This window comes from Perissodus microlepis, chromosome 15 (assembly GCF_051167445.1).
Source record: "Perissodus microlepis isolate ML-2025 ecotype Zambia chromosome 15, ASM5116744v1, whole genome shotgun sequence".
NCBI classification, from domain to species: Eukaryota; Metazoa; Chordata; class Actinopteri; order Cichliformes; family Cichlidae; genus Perissodus; species Perissodus microlepis.
Genome location: NC_140475.1, coordinates 8,793,816 through 8,806,215, shown reverse-complemented (window position 1 = coordinate 8,806,215; position 12,400 = coordinate 8,793,816). Strand labels below are relative to the sequence as shown.

The 12,400-nt window shown below is 39.8% G+C and overlaps 1 protein-coding gene across 3 annotated transcripts; it reads right to left on the bottom strand.

Annotated features, from left to right (window-relative positions):
- Positions 1-34: 34 nt before the first annotated feature.
- Positions 35-10,480, bottom strand: znf513a (zinc finger protein 513a). 3 transcript variants are annotated; one of them, XM_084952255.1, is made up of 5 exons: positions 10,367-10,480; positions 9,512-9,621; positions 6,171-6,305; positions 2,521-3,282; positions 35-2,410 (listed from the first exon to the last, which is right to left on the bottom strand). In XM_084952255.1, the coding sequence occupies exons 2-5, from the start codon at positions 9,549-9,551 to the stop codon at positions 1,452-1,454; spliced, it is 1,896 nt and encodes a 631-aa protein (XP_084808381.1). In that variant the 5' UTR covers positions 9,552-9,621; positions 10,367-10,480; the 3' UTR covers positions 35-1,451. The 3 variants fall into 3 exon arrangements, with proteins under 3 accessions (XP_084808381.1, XP_084808382.1, XP_084808383.1); XM_084952256.1 differs by having other exon boundaries at positions 35-2,404; XM_084952257.1 differs by lacking the exons at positions 6,171-6,305; positions 9,512-9,621; positions 10,367-10,480 and adding an exon at positions 3,955-6,155.
- Between the last annotated feature and the right edge of the window lie 1,920 nt (positions 10,481-12,400).

Genomic DNA, 12,400 nt, shown 5'->3' with positions numbered 1-12,400 from the left:
ATCTGAGTAAAAATCAGAAGTCTGACATCTGACATTCAATGAAATGAATTCCATGTGTTTATTTCAAAAGTTCCTCACTTAAGGCATTTATGAGACACTGCATAAAGACACAAATAGCCACTTGCGGGATGTCATCACTAATCTAAAGGTACAATGCTCCATCATGACACGGCAAGTTTGCGACCTGTCAAACATCTCACTTGCATAAAACAGTCATTCACAAAGAGTAAATCTGAAATCACAGTTATTATTCCCATGGCAAGCAAATAACACACCACACATTCAAAATAAGACTCTATAAAGTATGCACTTCTAGCAGTGTATAAGAGCCACATTAGAAAAAGAAAACAACCAATACACACTCACATGCTTGCTAACAGTGTCATCTTTTTTTTCCTCAAAACAATAAAATAAAATTCACAGTAAACAGTAATCGCAAGTGAGGTGATTAAGTGGTTTCCTCTAAAAAAGAAGAACCTTTTGAAAACAGTGAAATCATTTAAATCAGAAATAACTGATATGTCAATGTAATACAAGTGTTTGGGGCAAAATAAATAAATAATTGAACAGCATGCTCATACATTTCATTTTCACTTGTATTTTTTTAACCTTAATCCCAAACTTGGAAAATGCAGCTATGTGTGTAAGATTGTGCTTTTTTATTTTACCGCATACAGACTGAAGATGAACTTTTTACATGATTTTGAGTCCAGTTTTAGAATAAAATTCTATTCTAATCTGTTCTTTACCATAATCTGAGCATTTTAGCACCAAATCAGAGGGATGAGTTAAGTGTTTCATTACTATTAAATAGCACTTTTATAGTAGTACATCAAACTGAAGGCAGAGCTTGTTGCTGAAAGCAAACAAAGCACAGTATGGCCCGCTCAAGGACTCATCTCTGCTTAAAGCTGCACTGTGTAGTTTGGGAAAAGTAGAAAAACAGAACACATGTCAAAATAACGTCTGTCTTCTAATGATGTAAGATGTGAAAAAAACAATCTTGAACATTCAAAGAACTTCATCATGAAAACATTTCAAAGACTACACAGTGCAGCTTTAAAAGTCCAGGCAAATAGTTGCATCAGTTCCATGTAACAAGGAATATTTGGTAGTGTCCTCGTCAGAACGAACAATCAGATATGTATTACAGTGTGAGAGGAATATTTTTACAGTTAGCCTACTGTGTGTTAACATACAGAATTAGACAGGGAGTGGACTTCCACAGAAAAAGAAGTCCTTTAGTCTTGACATGAAAAAACAAAACGAAAAAAGGACTAGAAGACATCAACACATTATCATATTTGTGTGAGATCCTACAAACGAACAATTAGCAGCCTCAGAAGACATCTGACAAAACACTGAAAGACGGACACACACCAAAACAATATAAAGGCTCTGTGGAAATCAAAGGACAACTTGCTGGTAGCTTAGTTTTGCTGAGTTAGAATTTATACAATCTCAAGTTTGTAGCACGAGTGTATTGTCTGACTCCCCTCCCTTGGCATGTACTGCATATCGACCCCTGCTTCCTTTCTGTGAGTTTGAAGCCCAGCTCCCATCCCTTTCCTCACTTCCTGCTCTTCATTGTTTCCCGTCATCGGCACTTTCACCCAGCCGTCTGTGGCCAGACCGTGCTTCTTCTGGTGTCTCTTGTAGTTGTCCCAGTGGCCCGTGGTGTAGCCGCACTCTTGACATTTATAGGGCTTCTCCCCGGTGTGCCGGAGCATGTGCCGCTTCAGGTTCATGCTCTGGTTGCAGCTGTAACTGCACACGGCGCACTGGAAGGGCTTGGCGCCAGAGTGCACCCGCTGATGGCGCTTTAGGTTGGCCAGATTCCCGCACGCGTAATCGCACAAATGGCACTTGTAGGGTTTCTCGCCGGTGTGCACTCTGTGGTGCCGCTTGAGGTTGTCGAAGTGTGCTGAGGCGTAATCGCACTGTGGGCACTTGTACGGTTTCTCGCCGCTGTGAGTTTTCATGTGGCGTGCCAAGTGGTTAGGGTAGTGTGTGAGAAAGGGGCAGGCGGCGCACGTGTAAACCTTGTCACTGCGCTCGCCGGGGCTGTTGGGAGATGACGAGGAGTCTTTAGTCAGCATTTCGAGGGTACACTTGGCACAAATCTGGGCCGAGGAGCCGTCCTCGTCTTCCAGGACGATGCCACAGAGCCGGCAGGTAAAAGGGAAAAGTGACGGTGGGAGGCCGCTCCTGTCTGCTACACCCCCTCTTGATGCTCTGCTTTCGCTGCTGCCTGTCGTCTCCAGCAAGGGTGGAGGTTGATGACCCGGAGCTGGATTGGAAGCTGCTATGGGGGGCGGAGATGCTCCCTTTAGGCTATCAAAGGCTGACAGGTAGTCGCTGTTCTGGGCTGTCAAAGTCAGGTTTGACGTTGGCCGTGCAACCTCTGTAACTTCACAATCAGATTAGACAGTTATTAGGCATCAAAGATGATTTAAAGACATCAAAATGAGCTTTCATGCATCAGCACTGGGCAACTAAAGTAAAAGAAATGAGACACACCTTTGCCTGCAGCACCAGAAACCTCTTCTCTCTGCCCGGTCCCTTGCCTCTTCAGACTGTTCTGGCCACTGGTGGGTCGTGACGGTGCGTCCTGCCCCACCCCCACACAGGGTACGTGCATGCGCTGGTGCCTCTTGAGGTTGCCGAGAGAGCTGCAGGCAAAAGTGCAGCTGTCACATTTGTAAGGTTTTTCCCCCGTGTGAATGCGAAGGTGTCTCTGGAGGTTCACCAGCTGAGCTGAGGCGTACGTGCACAGCGGGCAGTTAAAAGGCTTCTCCCCATTGTGCGTCTTCATGTGACGCTTCACGTGGTTGGCGTAACGCGAGGAGAATCCGCAGAGATGACACGAGTGCATTTTAGCCGATTTGTCCTCGGCTGTCAGCGCCTTGTCACCCATCCCATTTCCCACCTCTTCACAATCAAGCTGCATATTAGAACCTGAGCGGATACCGCTGATGCTCCCAAAAGGTGAGCAGAAGTCCGTACTCTTAGCTTCCCGAGAGGCTTTGCAACACCTAAGGCAGTACGGGCCAACGAGGTCAATGCCAGGTCCCAGAGGTTCATCGCGGAGCTGTCCGCAGCCCCTGCAGGACAGGTAAGGAGGGAAACTGGGCTCAGACTGGGTCGCTCTGCCTTCGTCTTCCCTCCCATTGTCCGTCGTGCTGCGCGAGTTGTCCGTTTCACTTTCCATGCTCAGCTGGCTGTAAGCAGAACTCTCATCACCCAGAGGATACACGGAGAAACCGATCTCGGCAGCAACTTCTGTGCAGGGAAGACAAGAGAAATATTTGATTAGGCAGCTCTCAGAGCTGTGCTTACATTTACATTTGCAGCACTGCCTGTATTAATCAGTATGCAACTCTAATTAAACGGGTAATATGACTGAGCTTAAGAAATCTAAGGAAAGAGAAACTACAGAAGAAGAAAAGAGAAGACAGAAAATGAACATAGTACAGTTCTATTCTCAGGTATCTGTTATTAATCTGTATTATTCAGGCATGCTGGCTCAAAAGAGAGCATGACTTTTACAGAAATCCAATTTCATAAGGAATCATGAAATAAACATAACTAAAAGTTTAAAATATACAGTTTTTGCAAAAAATTGTGAAATACGTCAACACAAAATGCATTATTATTCAGAAAACTTAATCCCTTAAGTTTAGAAATGTACCGTGACTAAAGTGTCACAGGAAAAAACGCCAATATAATATGCAATATAAAATGAATGAAGTTCTTTTTATACTGCTGGGGATTGATACAAAGGAAGCGTAAGGACATCTGAAGGCACCAACCCACTGTCAACTCACTTAATCACTCAAAACTAATGGACACAATTTAAACACGGTACAAACCAGCAATTACTAAAAAGAAGACATGCTCAAACACATCAAACTGAGGGAAGTAGTGAATCTCATGAAAACGCTTCATACTCACAGAGCTGCAAGGTTAAGTGCATTTTAAGATGTTGTAAATATCATCTGAGAATATTCAGACATCAAAGGAAAAAAGAAAAAGGAGAGAGATATTGTTTCCAGAAGGGCAGAAAGAAAAGCTTCGGGGCAGAGCGCTCTGCGGCTTCGTCTGATACGTCGGAAAGCGAGAAGGCCAGGAGACCACCTTCCGTCAGTGAGGCTGAGACGAAGTGCGAGAGAGGCGAGAGCTGAGGCTGCCCTTTTATCCTGGCCCATGGAAACCCCTCGTGGATGATTACCAAGCCTAATGATAATGATGATGACTATAATGGCGAGGCTGCTGCTTCTGATGATGATGATAATGATGATGAGGGTAGATGATGATGATGATGATGATGATGATGATGATGAGGGGGGAAACGATAATGGCAGTGGGGTAGTGGGAGCAGAGGCTGCAGCAGATGACGATGATGATGATGATGATGAATAAATGCCCTTTTATAATGGTGTCCTTGATGGTAATAGTCCTATTTTTATGACCCCATATAATAATGGGGTCTCAGTTCCTTTCTCTACTTTTCCATTTTTCAGATCACTCTGACAAAGAGGCATGCTGGGAAATGTGAGCTGATAGCACCCATTCTCTTACTGATTCATTGTGGGACAACACTTCATTACTGACAAACTGTACAAACCTGTGACCCCGGCACACAGGGGAAAAAACAGAGATGGCTGATTCTATTTAATATGCTATTTCCATGTTACGTTTATATAATCAATTGTTTTGAAACAAATCTGCTTCACACTGCTCCGCTGCTGAAATACACTATAAAGACCAAGCTGTGTGGTCATCCAGTCCATTTAGTGTTTAATCAGTAGTCTAATTCTATGAAATGTGCACTGAGATCTTTATAAATAATGATTTTTTTTAAAAACAACACAAATAGAAAAGTAAAAGTCACTAAAAGAGCAAAAATTAGAGGATAAATAGATGAGCAGATACAGTGAAGGATGCTGGTGCACAAACAGTTCAGCCTTGTTGCCTTTTGAGAACATGCTCGCATTTCAGCACAGCACTATCATTGGCTAACAACTGGTGAATGGCACTTTATTAGCCAATGAGCATCCACTGGCTCATCGTCCTTTCTGACTCTAATAATGATCAGAATTTAGAAAATGAACTTGTTACTTTAAAGTCATCAAAAAAGTGTTTACCGGGGTGATACAAGGGATATTTTCCCACAACTTCAATACAAACAGAAGCCTTTTATTACAACCAAAAGAGCACCCCCTGCTGGCCGTTACAAAGAATGCAAGTTTTACGGCATTGGCTTCACTTTTTCGACCTGCAAACTACATTCATTTTACATACCGTCTATCATTAATCACTACGATTTTTCTGAAAGGAAACCAAGGTTTTTATATACTCTGCATGATTTGTTTAATGTACTTTTAACTAACAATTACTGCAACTCACTACAAAGTTTTTTGTTATGTGGTGGGAGGCTTATATTGTATTGTGCACTATGATCGCTGCTGCTAACCTTTAAATAAAAGCACTGCACATTTTATTTCTACTCTACATTTTATCTGTTTTATACTTGTTTTAATGAGGCACCATACAAAATATAAAATTACTGAGGATGGTGACAATAAAGAATATTTTGGATCACTGCTGTTTGCATTTTCTTTAACTGAGAAAGCCTTCACGGTTTCATGTTCACGCTCCCAGTGCCGCATCAGACCTCGTTTAAGTTACTAACTTACTATGACTGCCTCTGCTTTGTATTAAACACACTGGGGCTTTTATTGTGAAATCATCACAAGAAATGTGGTTTATTTAAGGTTGAAAAAAAAAATTCCAAAAAACAAATACACAGATCGATTTGGAATGAGCCACTAATACTACAACCCATATTGGCCCCTGTAGGTGTACTGTACACCATTAGGCCAGTCTAAGGTAATGCCTTTTTTGTTTCTATTTAAAACAACCATCTCAGTTATACTGAGATGGACCTGCACTATACCAACTCCTTGTGCATCATAAAATACCCTGTGGTTACATAATTTTTTTACTTCTTTATTAAATCATCATGAGTTTATTTGGTTGCACTGTGTGCAGATACAGCTGCAGTGATGTTACCAACCACAGAAACCACAGGTATCTACACAACAAGCAGGAATACAACAGTAAGGATTATAAAATTTAGATTTATTCATAAAAAAGGGTTTACAAACCTGAGAACTTTTCCAGGCCTAGAATCTTGTTGTCCTGATCAGGATCATCAAACTCAAGGTCTTGTCCTAGAAGGAAGTCTGTGTCTAAGGGGAGGTTTTCTGGGGCTTCAATGGCTACATCATCTTCAGAATCCACTACAGTCACAGAGAATCAAACATTTAATCACTAACATCACTTCTTTACAATTTAATTATATTTTACATAGATATTTTTCATTCATACTTTGTTCCATTAGAAAGTTGAGCTGTCTACACTTTTTTATGTAAACATCCCATGACAATCGTGATATCTCACTCACTATGAACATGAGCCTAGCCGAAAAAGGTTTATGGTAAGAATACTGCCTTAAATCAATCAGGGAGTGATATTTCCCTCTTTTAGTAAATCTAACTTTATTATTTGGTTTTGGGGATGCTAGTTTTGAGCATTTATAAAAGCATGATACACTATATTGCCAAAAGTATTCATTCACCTATCCAAATAATTTCATTCAGTTGTTTCAATCACTTCCATGGCCACAGGTGTTTACAATCAACACCTAGGCACGCAAACTCCTTTTACAAACATTTGTGAAAGAATGGGTCGCTCTCAGGAGCTCAGTGAATTCCAGTGTGATATCGTGATAGGATGCCATCTGTCGTTTCCTCGCTAGTAAATATTCCACAATCAGCTGTTAGTCATATTATAACAAATTGGAAGCAATTGGGATCAACAGCAACAGATGCTGAGGTGCAAAGTGCACAGAGGTCGCTTTTTACAGAGCCAAACATTACAAACCTCCAAACTTCATGTGGCCTTCAGATTAGATCAAAAATGGCTTCAAGGTGTGGGGTTCCATGGCCGACATCACCAAGTGTAATGCAAAGCGGGGGATGCAGAGGTGTAAAGCACGCTAAAGCTGAACTGCTGAGCAGTCGAGACATGTTCTCTGGAGTGACGAATCATGCTTTTCTGTCTGTCAATCCAATGGACGAGTCTGGTATTGGCAGTTACCAGGAGAACGGTACCTGTTAAACTGCATTGTGCCAAGTGTAAAGTTTAGTGGAGGGGGGATTATGGTGTGGGGGTGTTTTTTAGGAGCTGGTCGGCTCCTTAGTTCCAGTGAAAGGAACTCTTAATGCTTAAGCAAACCGAGAAATTTTGGACAATTTCACCCTCCAAACTTTGGGGAACAGTTTGGGGATGGCCCATTCCTTTTCCAACATGACTACACACCAGTGCACAAAGCAAGCCCCATAAAAACATGGATGAGCAAGTTTGGTGGGGAAGAACTTAAATGGCCTACACGGAGTCCCGACCTCAACCCAACAGAAAACATGAACAGAGAGGCCAGCAAGCCAGGCCTTCCTGTCCAATATTAGTGTCTGACCCCACAAATGTGTTTCTGCCACAATTGTCAAAAATTCCCATAAACACTCCTAAACCTTTTAGAAAGTCTATCAGAGGAGTTGAAGCTGTTACAGCTGCAAAGGGTGGGCCGACATCATATTAAACCCTATGGATTAAGAACGGGATGTCACTAAAGTCCATATGGACGTGAAGACAGGCAATCAAATATTTGTTGGCATTAGAGTGTAGTATCTATTTAAATATGGCTTTAAAAGCCAAAAGCAGAAAATCAGAATTTTTCTACCCCACAACAACAACAAAAATATCTGCAAGCAAACAGATGGAGGTTTTTTTTGTACTACAGTTACAAGTAATGATGTGTGAAATTTTAACTTGTTTTTTTATTTTTTATTTGATGGAATCCAAACTGCCATCGCACAGCTGTCACTCTTCAGAAAACTAGAATCAGGCCAGTTGTAGGGCATCAAGCTCAACAGCCCATTTTGGTAACTTTCCTGTACCAGCATCTTGCTACCATCTACTGGTCATTTTTGCATTTGGCACATAGACAATAATGTATGGTAACTGTGTGGGATGATTCTACTTTTACATTTTAAATGAATAGGTGGATAATAAAACATCTCCTTATGGTGTTCTGGTCAAGTAAATCAAAATACTAGCCTGTGGAAGAAAGCCACGTGAAAGTTAAAAAATGGCTGTATAATTAGGACTGTGCAATTAATCACATTTGAAGTTCAGTTATAATTTTGCCTTCTACCAGCTATCAAATCCATGCCCTCAGGATAAAATTATCATTTTGCTTCATCTTTTCCCCTTATGTCTAATCCTTCAAAGCAAAAAACAAAACTCAAACTCACTCCCACCAGGCTGTCAGACAGTTCATTTCACATTTATTTATTTGGTATTTATTTATTGGGGCTTTTTTCCTCAGAAATCCACTTGATTGAAAAGACATACCTTTTTACTTTTTAAAAGTTTAAAAAATTGGGATAGATTGTGTTAAATAATCACGTCATTATTAACCAATGTGAATGAGAGTATGAGTTTTGCCATAATTAAGCAGCCCTATGTATAACTACAACATGGCAACTGCATAACTACAGGTTGGCGCTTTCTCCATTCTATAGACTTGCCACTTCTTTTCTATAAAAAAACAAAGGTAACCTGCAACATCAATTAGAATAACTACTTACGTTATGTTATGTTGTTAAGAGAAAGGTTAATGCTGGTGGCATCAAGTTTATGTTACAGTTTAAACTCTTTCTAATGCATCCAACTGCTAACATATGAGTTTGTTTCATGCTAATTCAGCTACTGCTCAGAATAAGACACAGAGAGGAAACGTGCAATTTTCTGCCATTAAATAACTCGAAATATCTTCTTTTAAAAACACAAAATAGCACTACATCAATGGGAGAAGCAACTTCAACATTCACACTAATACTAACATTTGTTCCAGCACCGTCTGTCAGTATGAAACATTTCAATTCCTTAAAAGCTCAGAGGTGAGCAATAAAAGAGGATAAATGTATAAATAAATAAATAAATAAATAATCAAGACACATAGACATAGATTTCATTTAAAATGCTAGAGTTACAGTCAGTGTGGAGGAGGGATGTCAAACTCATTTTACATTGTGGCCCACATGCAATTTACTTTGATATTAAGTGGGCTGGCCCAGTGAAACTATGTAATAAATGTGTAGAATTACAGAAATAAATCTGATAGTTCATTGTCCCGATTGTCTCAAATTATAAAATATAAAGTTCTTGTTAGTTCAGAGCAAATTTCATTGTTTTCTTATGCTTACTGTACAAGAAAACAAATGTAAACCTCCTTCACATTTTCCAAAGCTACCCAGTGGGCCTGACTAGAGTCTTTGCCGGGCTAATCCTTGACACACCTGGTGTGGAGTGACAAATAATTCTAGGACTGTGGCTCAGGTCTGCATCAAGTTCCCAACATTAAAAAACATCTCTGAATACCTACACTTCACTGGCTGTGGATTCTGTTGTTTTTTTCTTGGCATCTTCCAGTCAGCCTCTCTCCTGTTTGCAATGTCCTCTTGCAGACTTCCACAACTATCAGCTCATTCTTGCCTGGAATATTTGGAAAGTAGTTCTCAGCATTTCTACAGATTCAAGTACAACGTTACCATACCACGTTAATCGAGGGATATAACTAAAAACACGTACAAACCTATACAAAATATAATTAACATAACAGGAGAATACCATTAACATGCAAAAACTAACAGGCCAAATTTCATAAAGTGTGATGAATCATGGGCATAAGAAAACAATAATGGTTTGGATCAGGATTTATTTTTATGTATTTTAATAACACCAGCTGGGGGGACATTACATTGATATTAACATAATCTAAATTAGCACTTTATTCAGTTATGGTGGCATTATCAAATTCTCGTAAAGATAACCAACACTGGCAGGACACTGGTGAATCGGGGTTTGAGCTGGTGCATGTAAACAGTATAAGTAAAGACCACCAAGCTACTTAAACAAAATGGCTAGCCCATTAGCTCTGGTGCTGAAACCCGACAGAGGAAACCATTCAGTCAGGTAACAAATTAAGTTCAAACATGCCCGTGTGTTGCATGAAGCTGGCCATGTCAGTATACAACAAGAAATGACAGTAAGATCTGAGAAAACTGGCGGCGCACAACCTTACGAGTGTCTAATCAAAGCGCGTCCTCGTCAGCGCGTAGTATGATTGACAAGTGCCATCTTTACTTAGTATTAGCCGGGAGCTAAGCATGGTAACGTTCAGCTAAATTAGCTGGGCAGCTAATGTCAACTTCACTAGTTAGCTTTCGAGCTAACTTACCTAAAAAACGTAAATATTCCTGTCGACTGAGATGGTTGTTACCGTCGGTTAAAACGCCATTAGGTGTCAAGTGTTTTTCCCTAAATGTCCAACGTCTGGAAATCCGCCATTTCTTCATGAGCTGCGGTGACAAAGAAAGGCAATTAATGGTATTTTTCATAACTTAATTGATTTTCTGATTCGCCTGTAATCCAGCGGTAGCAACAACAAAGACACTTCCGGCTTACGTCTTTCAGAATAAAAGCGGCATCTCCGCTTAATAGTAAAACTTATTTCGCCACAAACGCTCGTATATACGGGCCTTTTTTTTTTTTATTTTGCTTGGAAAATAGGATACATGCAAATACATTATATAAGGTAAAGACAGAGCTTTGGAGTCACATTTAAATATGACCACCTTTAGACTTTAATATAACCTTAACTCTCTTGGGCAAACTTTTCTTTAACGTTTCTTCAACTTGTCTTCAGGACTAGTCCCTCAGGCTTCTTTAAGGACATTCAAAGATCTTCATTGGATGTTGGCTGCCTTTTACTCCATTCTGTATCAAGATGATCCCATACTGTTTCAACATTGTTGAGATCTGTAGTAGTAATACTTGCGCACCCTTAATATCTGCACATTCTTTACAGTCTACAGTTTACAGTACAATTGTAAACATGTAGTAGAGCCCCCCCCCCCCTCGTTTCTTAAGGATACACGGTTTCCTCAAATTTTTTAAGGATGCACTGCGCTCCATGCTGAAATTTACCAAATTTACAGCCATCTTTGGGAATCAACTTGTTGGTGAAACAATAGATTTTTATAAAATTTTTTAAAAAATATTCTAAAAATAAACTAGGCCATAAAGTTCTGGTAAATATAGGCAAACATCCCGAATTTCCTTCGGGATTAATAAAGTATTCTGATTCTGATATAGGTCTTTTTTTTTCTCTTTTTTTTTGTAAAGTGTTGTGTTGTGATTGAAAAATTCAGCTAATGTGGTCCTTTAGTACTAAGTCCGGAGAATCTTTGCTGGAGACATCCCAGAATATAGCCTCGTGTCGCATTTTACTTTGATGGTTAAGGTTTTTATATGCAAGGGCAAAAGTGCTCACCACGTTTGCCCTTGCATATAAAAAATGTCCCATTGATGTAAAAAGTGATTGAAGAAAAGGTAATAGCATATAATTAATTTATTTTTCATACCTGTGAAACTATTCAGTGACTTCTTGTGTCTTTTTTCATACATTGTCACCACAGAGATACGCGATCCTGTCATTGTAGGAATAAAAAGCTCAGATATTTCTTGTAATTTCTAGCCTTCTGTTAACTTGGTGTTTTGATAAGATACGAGCTGGAGTGCAATGGCCGAGCAGCGAATGGTTAAAGAGATCAGCTTGAGACCATCTTTGTTTTGTACTTTTCAAATTTGAAAAGCTTAATAGCTTGATAGCTTAAGCTATCTCACCTTAAAGCAGTTTTGTCAAAAAAAAAAACAAAAAAAAAAAACCAAAAACAATAATTCACAATATTCATTTGTTTCTAGTTCTTTGTGGTCTGTGATACGTCGATTTACCTTTTACTTTTCTGACATTTTATCAATTTATCTTTATTGTTATTATTAATTTACTGGTCTGGTTAAATTTAAAACTGCAGCACGTAAAACGGTGAAGAGCTTTGAGCCCTCTGCCTTTATTTTGAAAACCCAGGCGCATGCCGGATGTTTTATTACTTGCGGGATGGCTCTTGACTCCACACTCCATTGTAAAGGCTGCACATCTCTCGCCCTTAGACGCTTCCGTTCCGGAAATAATTTCCGGCTCAATGGATTATTGTAGTTGTAGTTCTTGTGTATATAGTTGCGGCGAGGAGCGTCATGCTTGAATTATTTTACAGTACTTAAAAAGAAAATTATGTCTGGTTACAAAATGATCACAGATCCTACTTAATACCATAAAGTTAAGTCCACTGGCCAAAGGCTAACAGCTACTATGCGACTGGCATCAAATAGAGCTTTTAGGAATAGTTATGTGACAACTAAAAATTATTGGGAG

Coding starts and splice junctions, on each gene's coding strand:
- znf513a (XM_084952255.1), bottom strand. CDS start 9,551: ATGCCAAGAAAAAAACAACAGAATCCACAGCCAGTGAAGT. Junction 3,283..6,170: donor AGGCCTGGAAAAGTTCTCAG/GTTTGTAAACCC, acceptor TTCCCTGCACAG/AAGTTGCTGCCGAGATCGGT. Junction 2,411..2,520: donor TTCTGGTGCTGCAGGCAAAG/GTGTGTCTCATT, acceptor CTGATTGTGAAG/TTACAGAGGTTGCACGGCCA.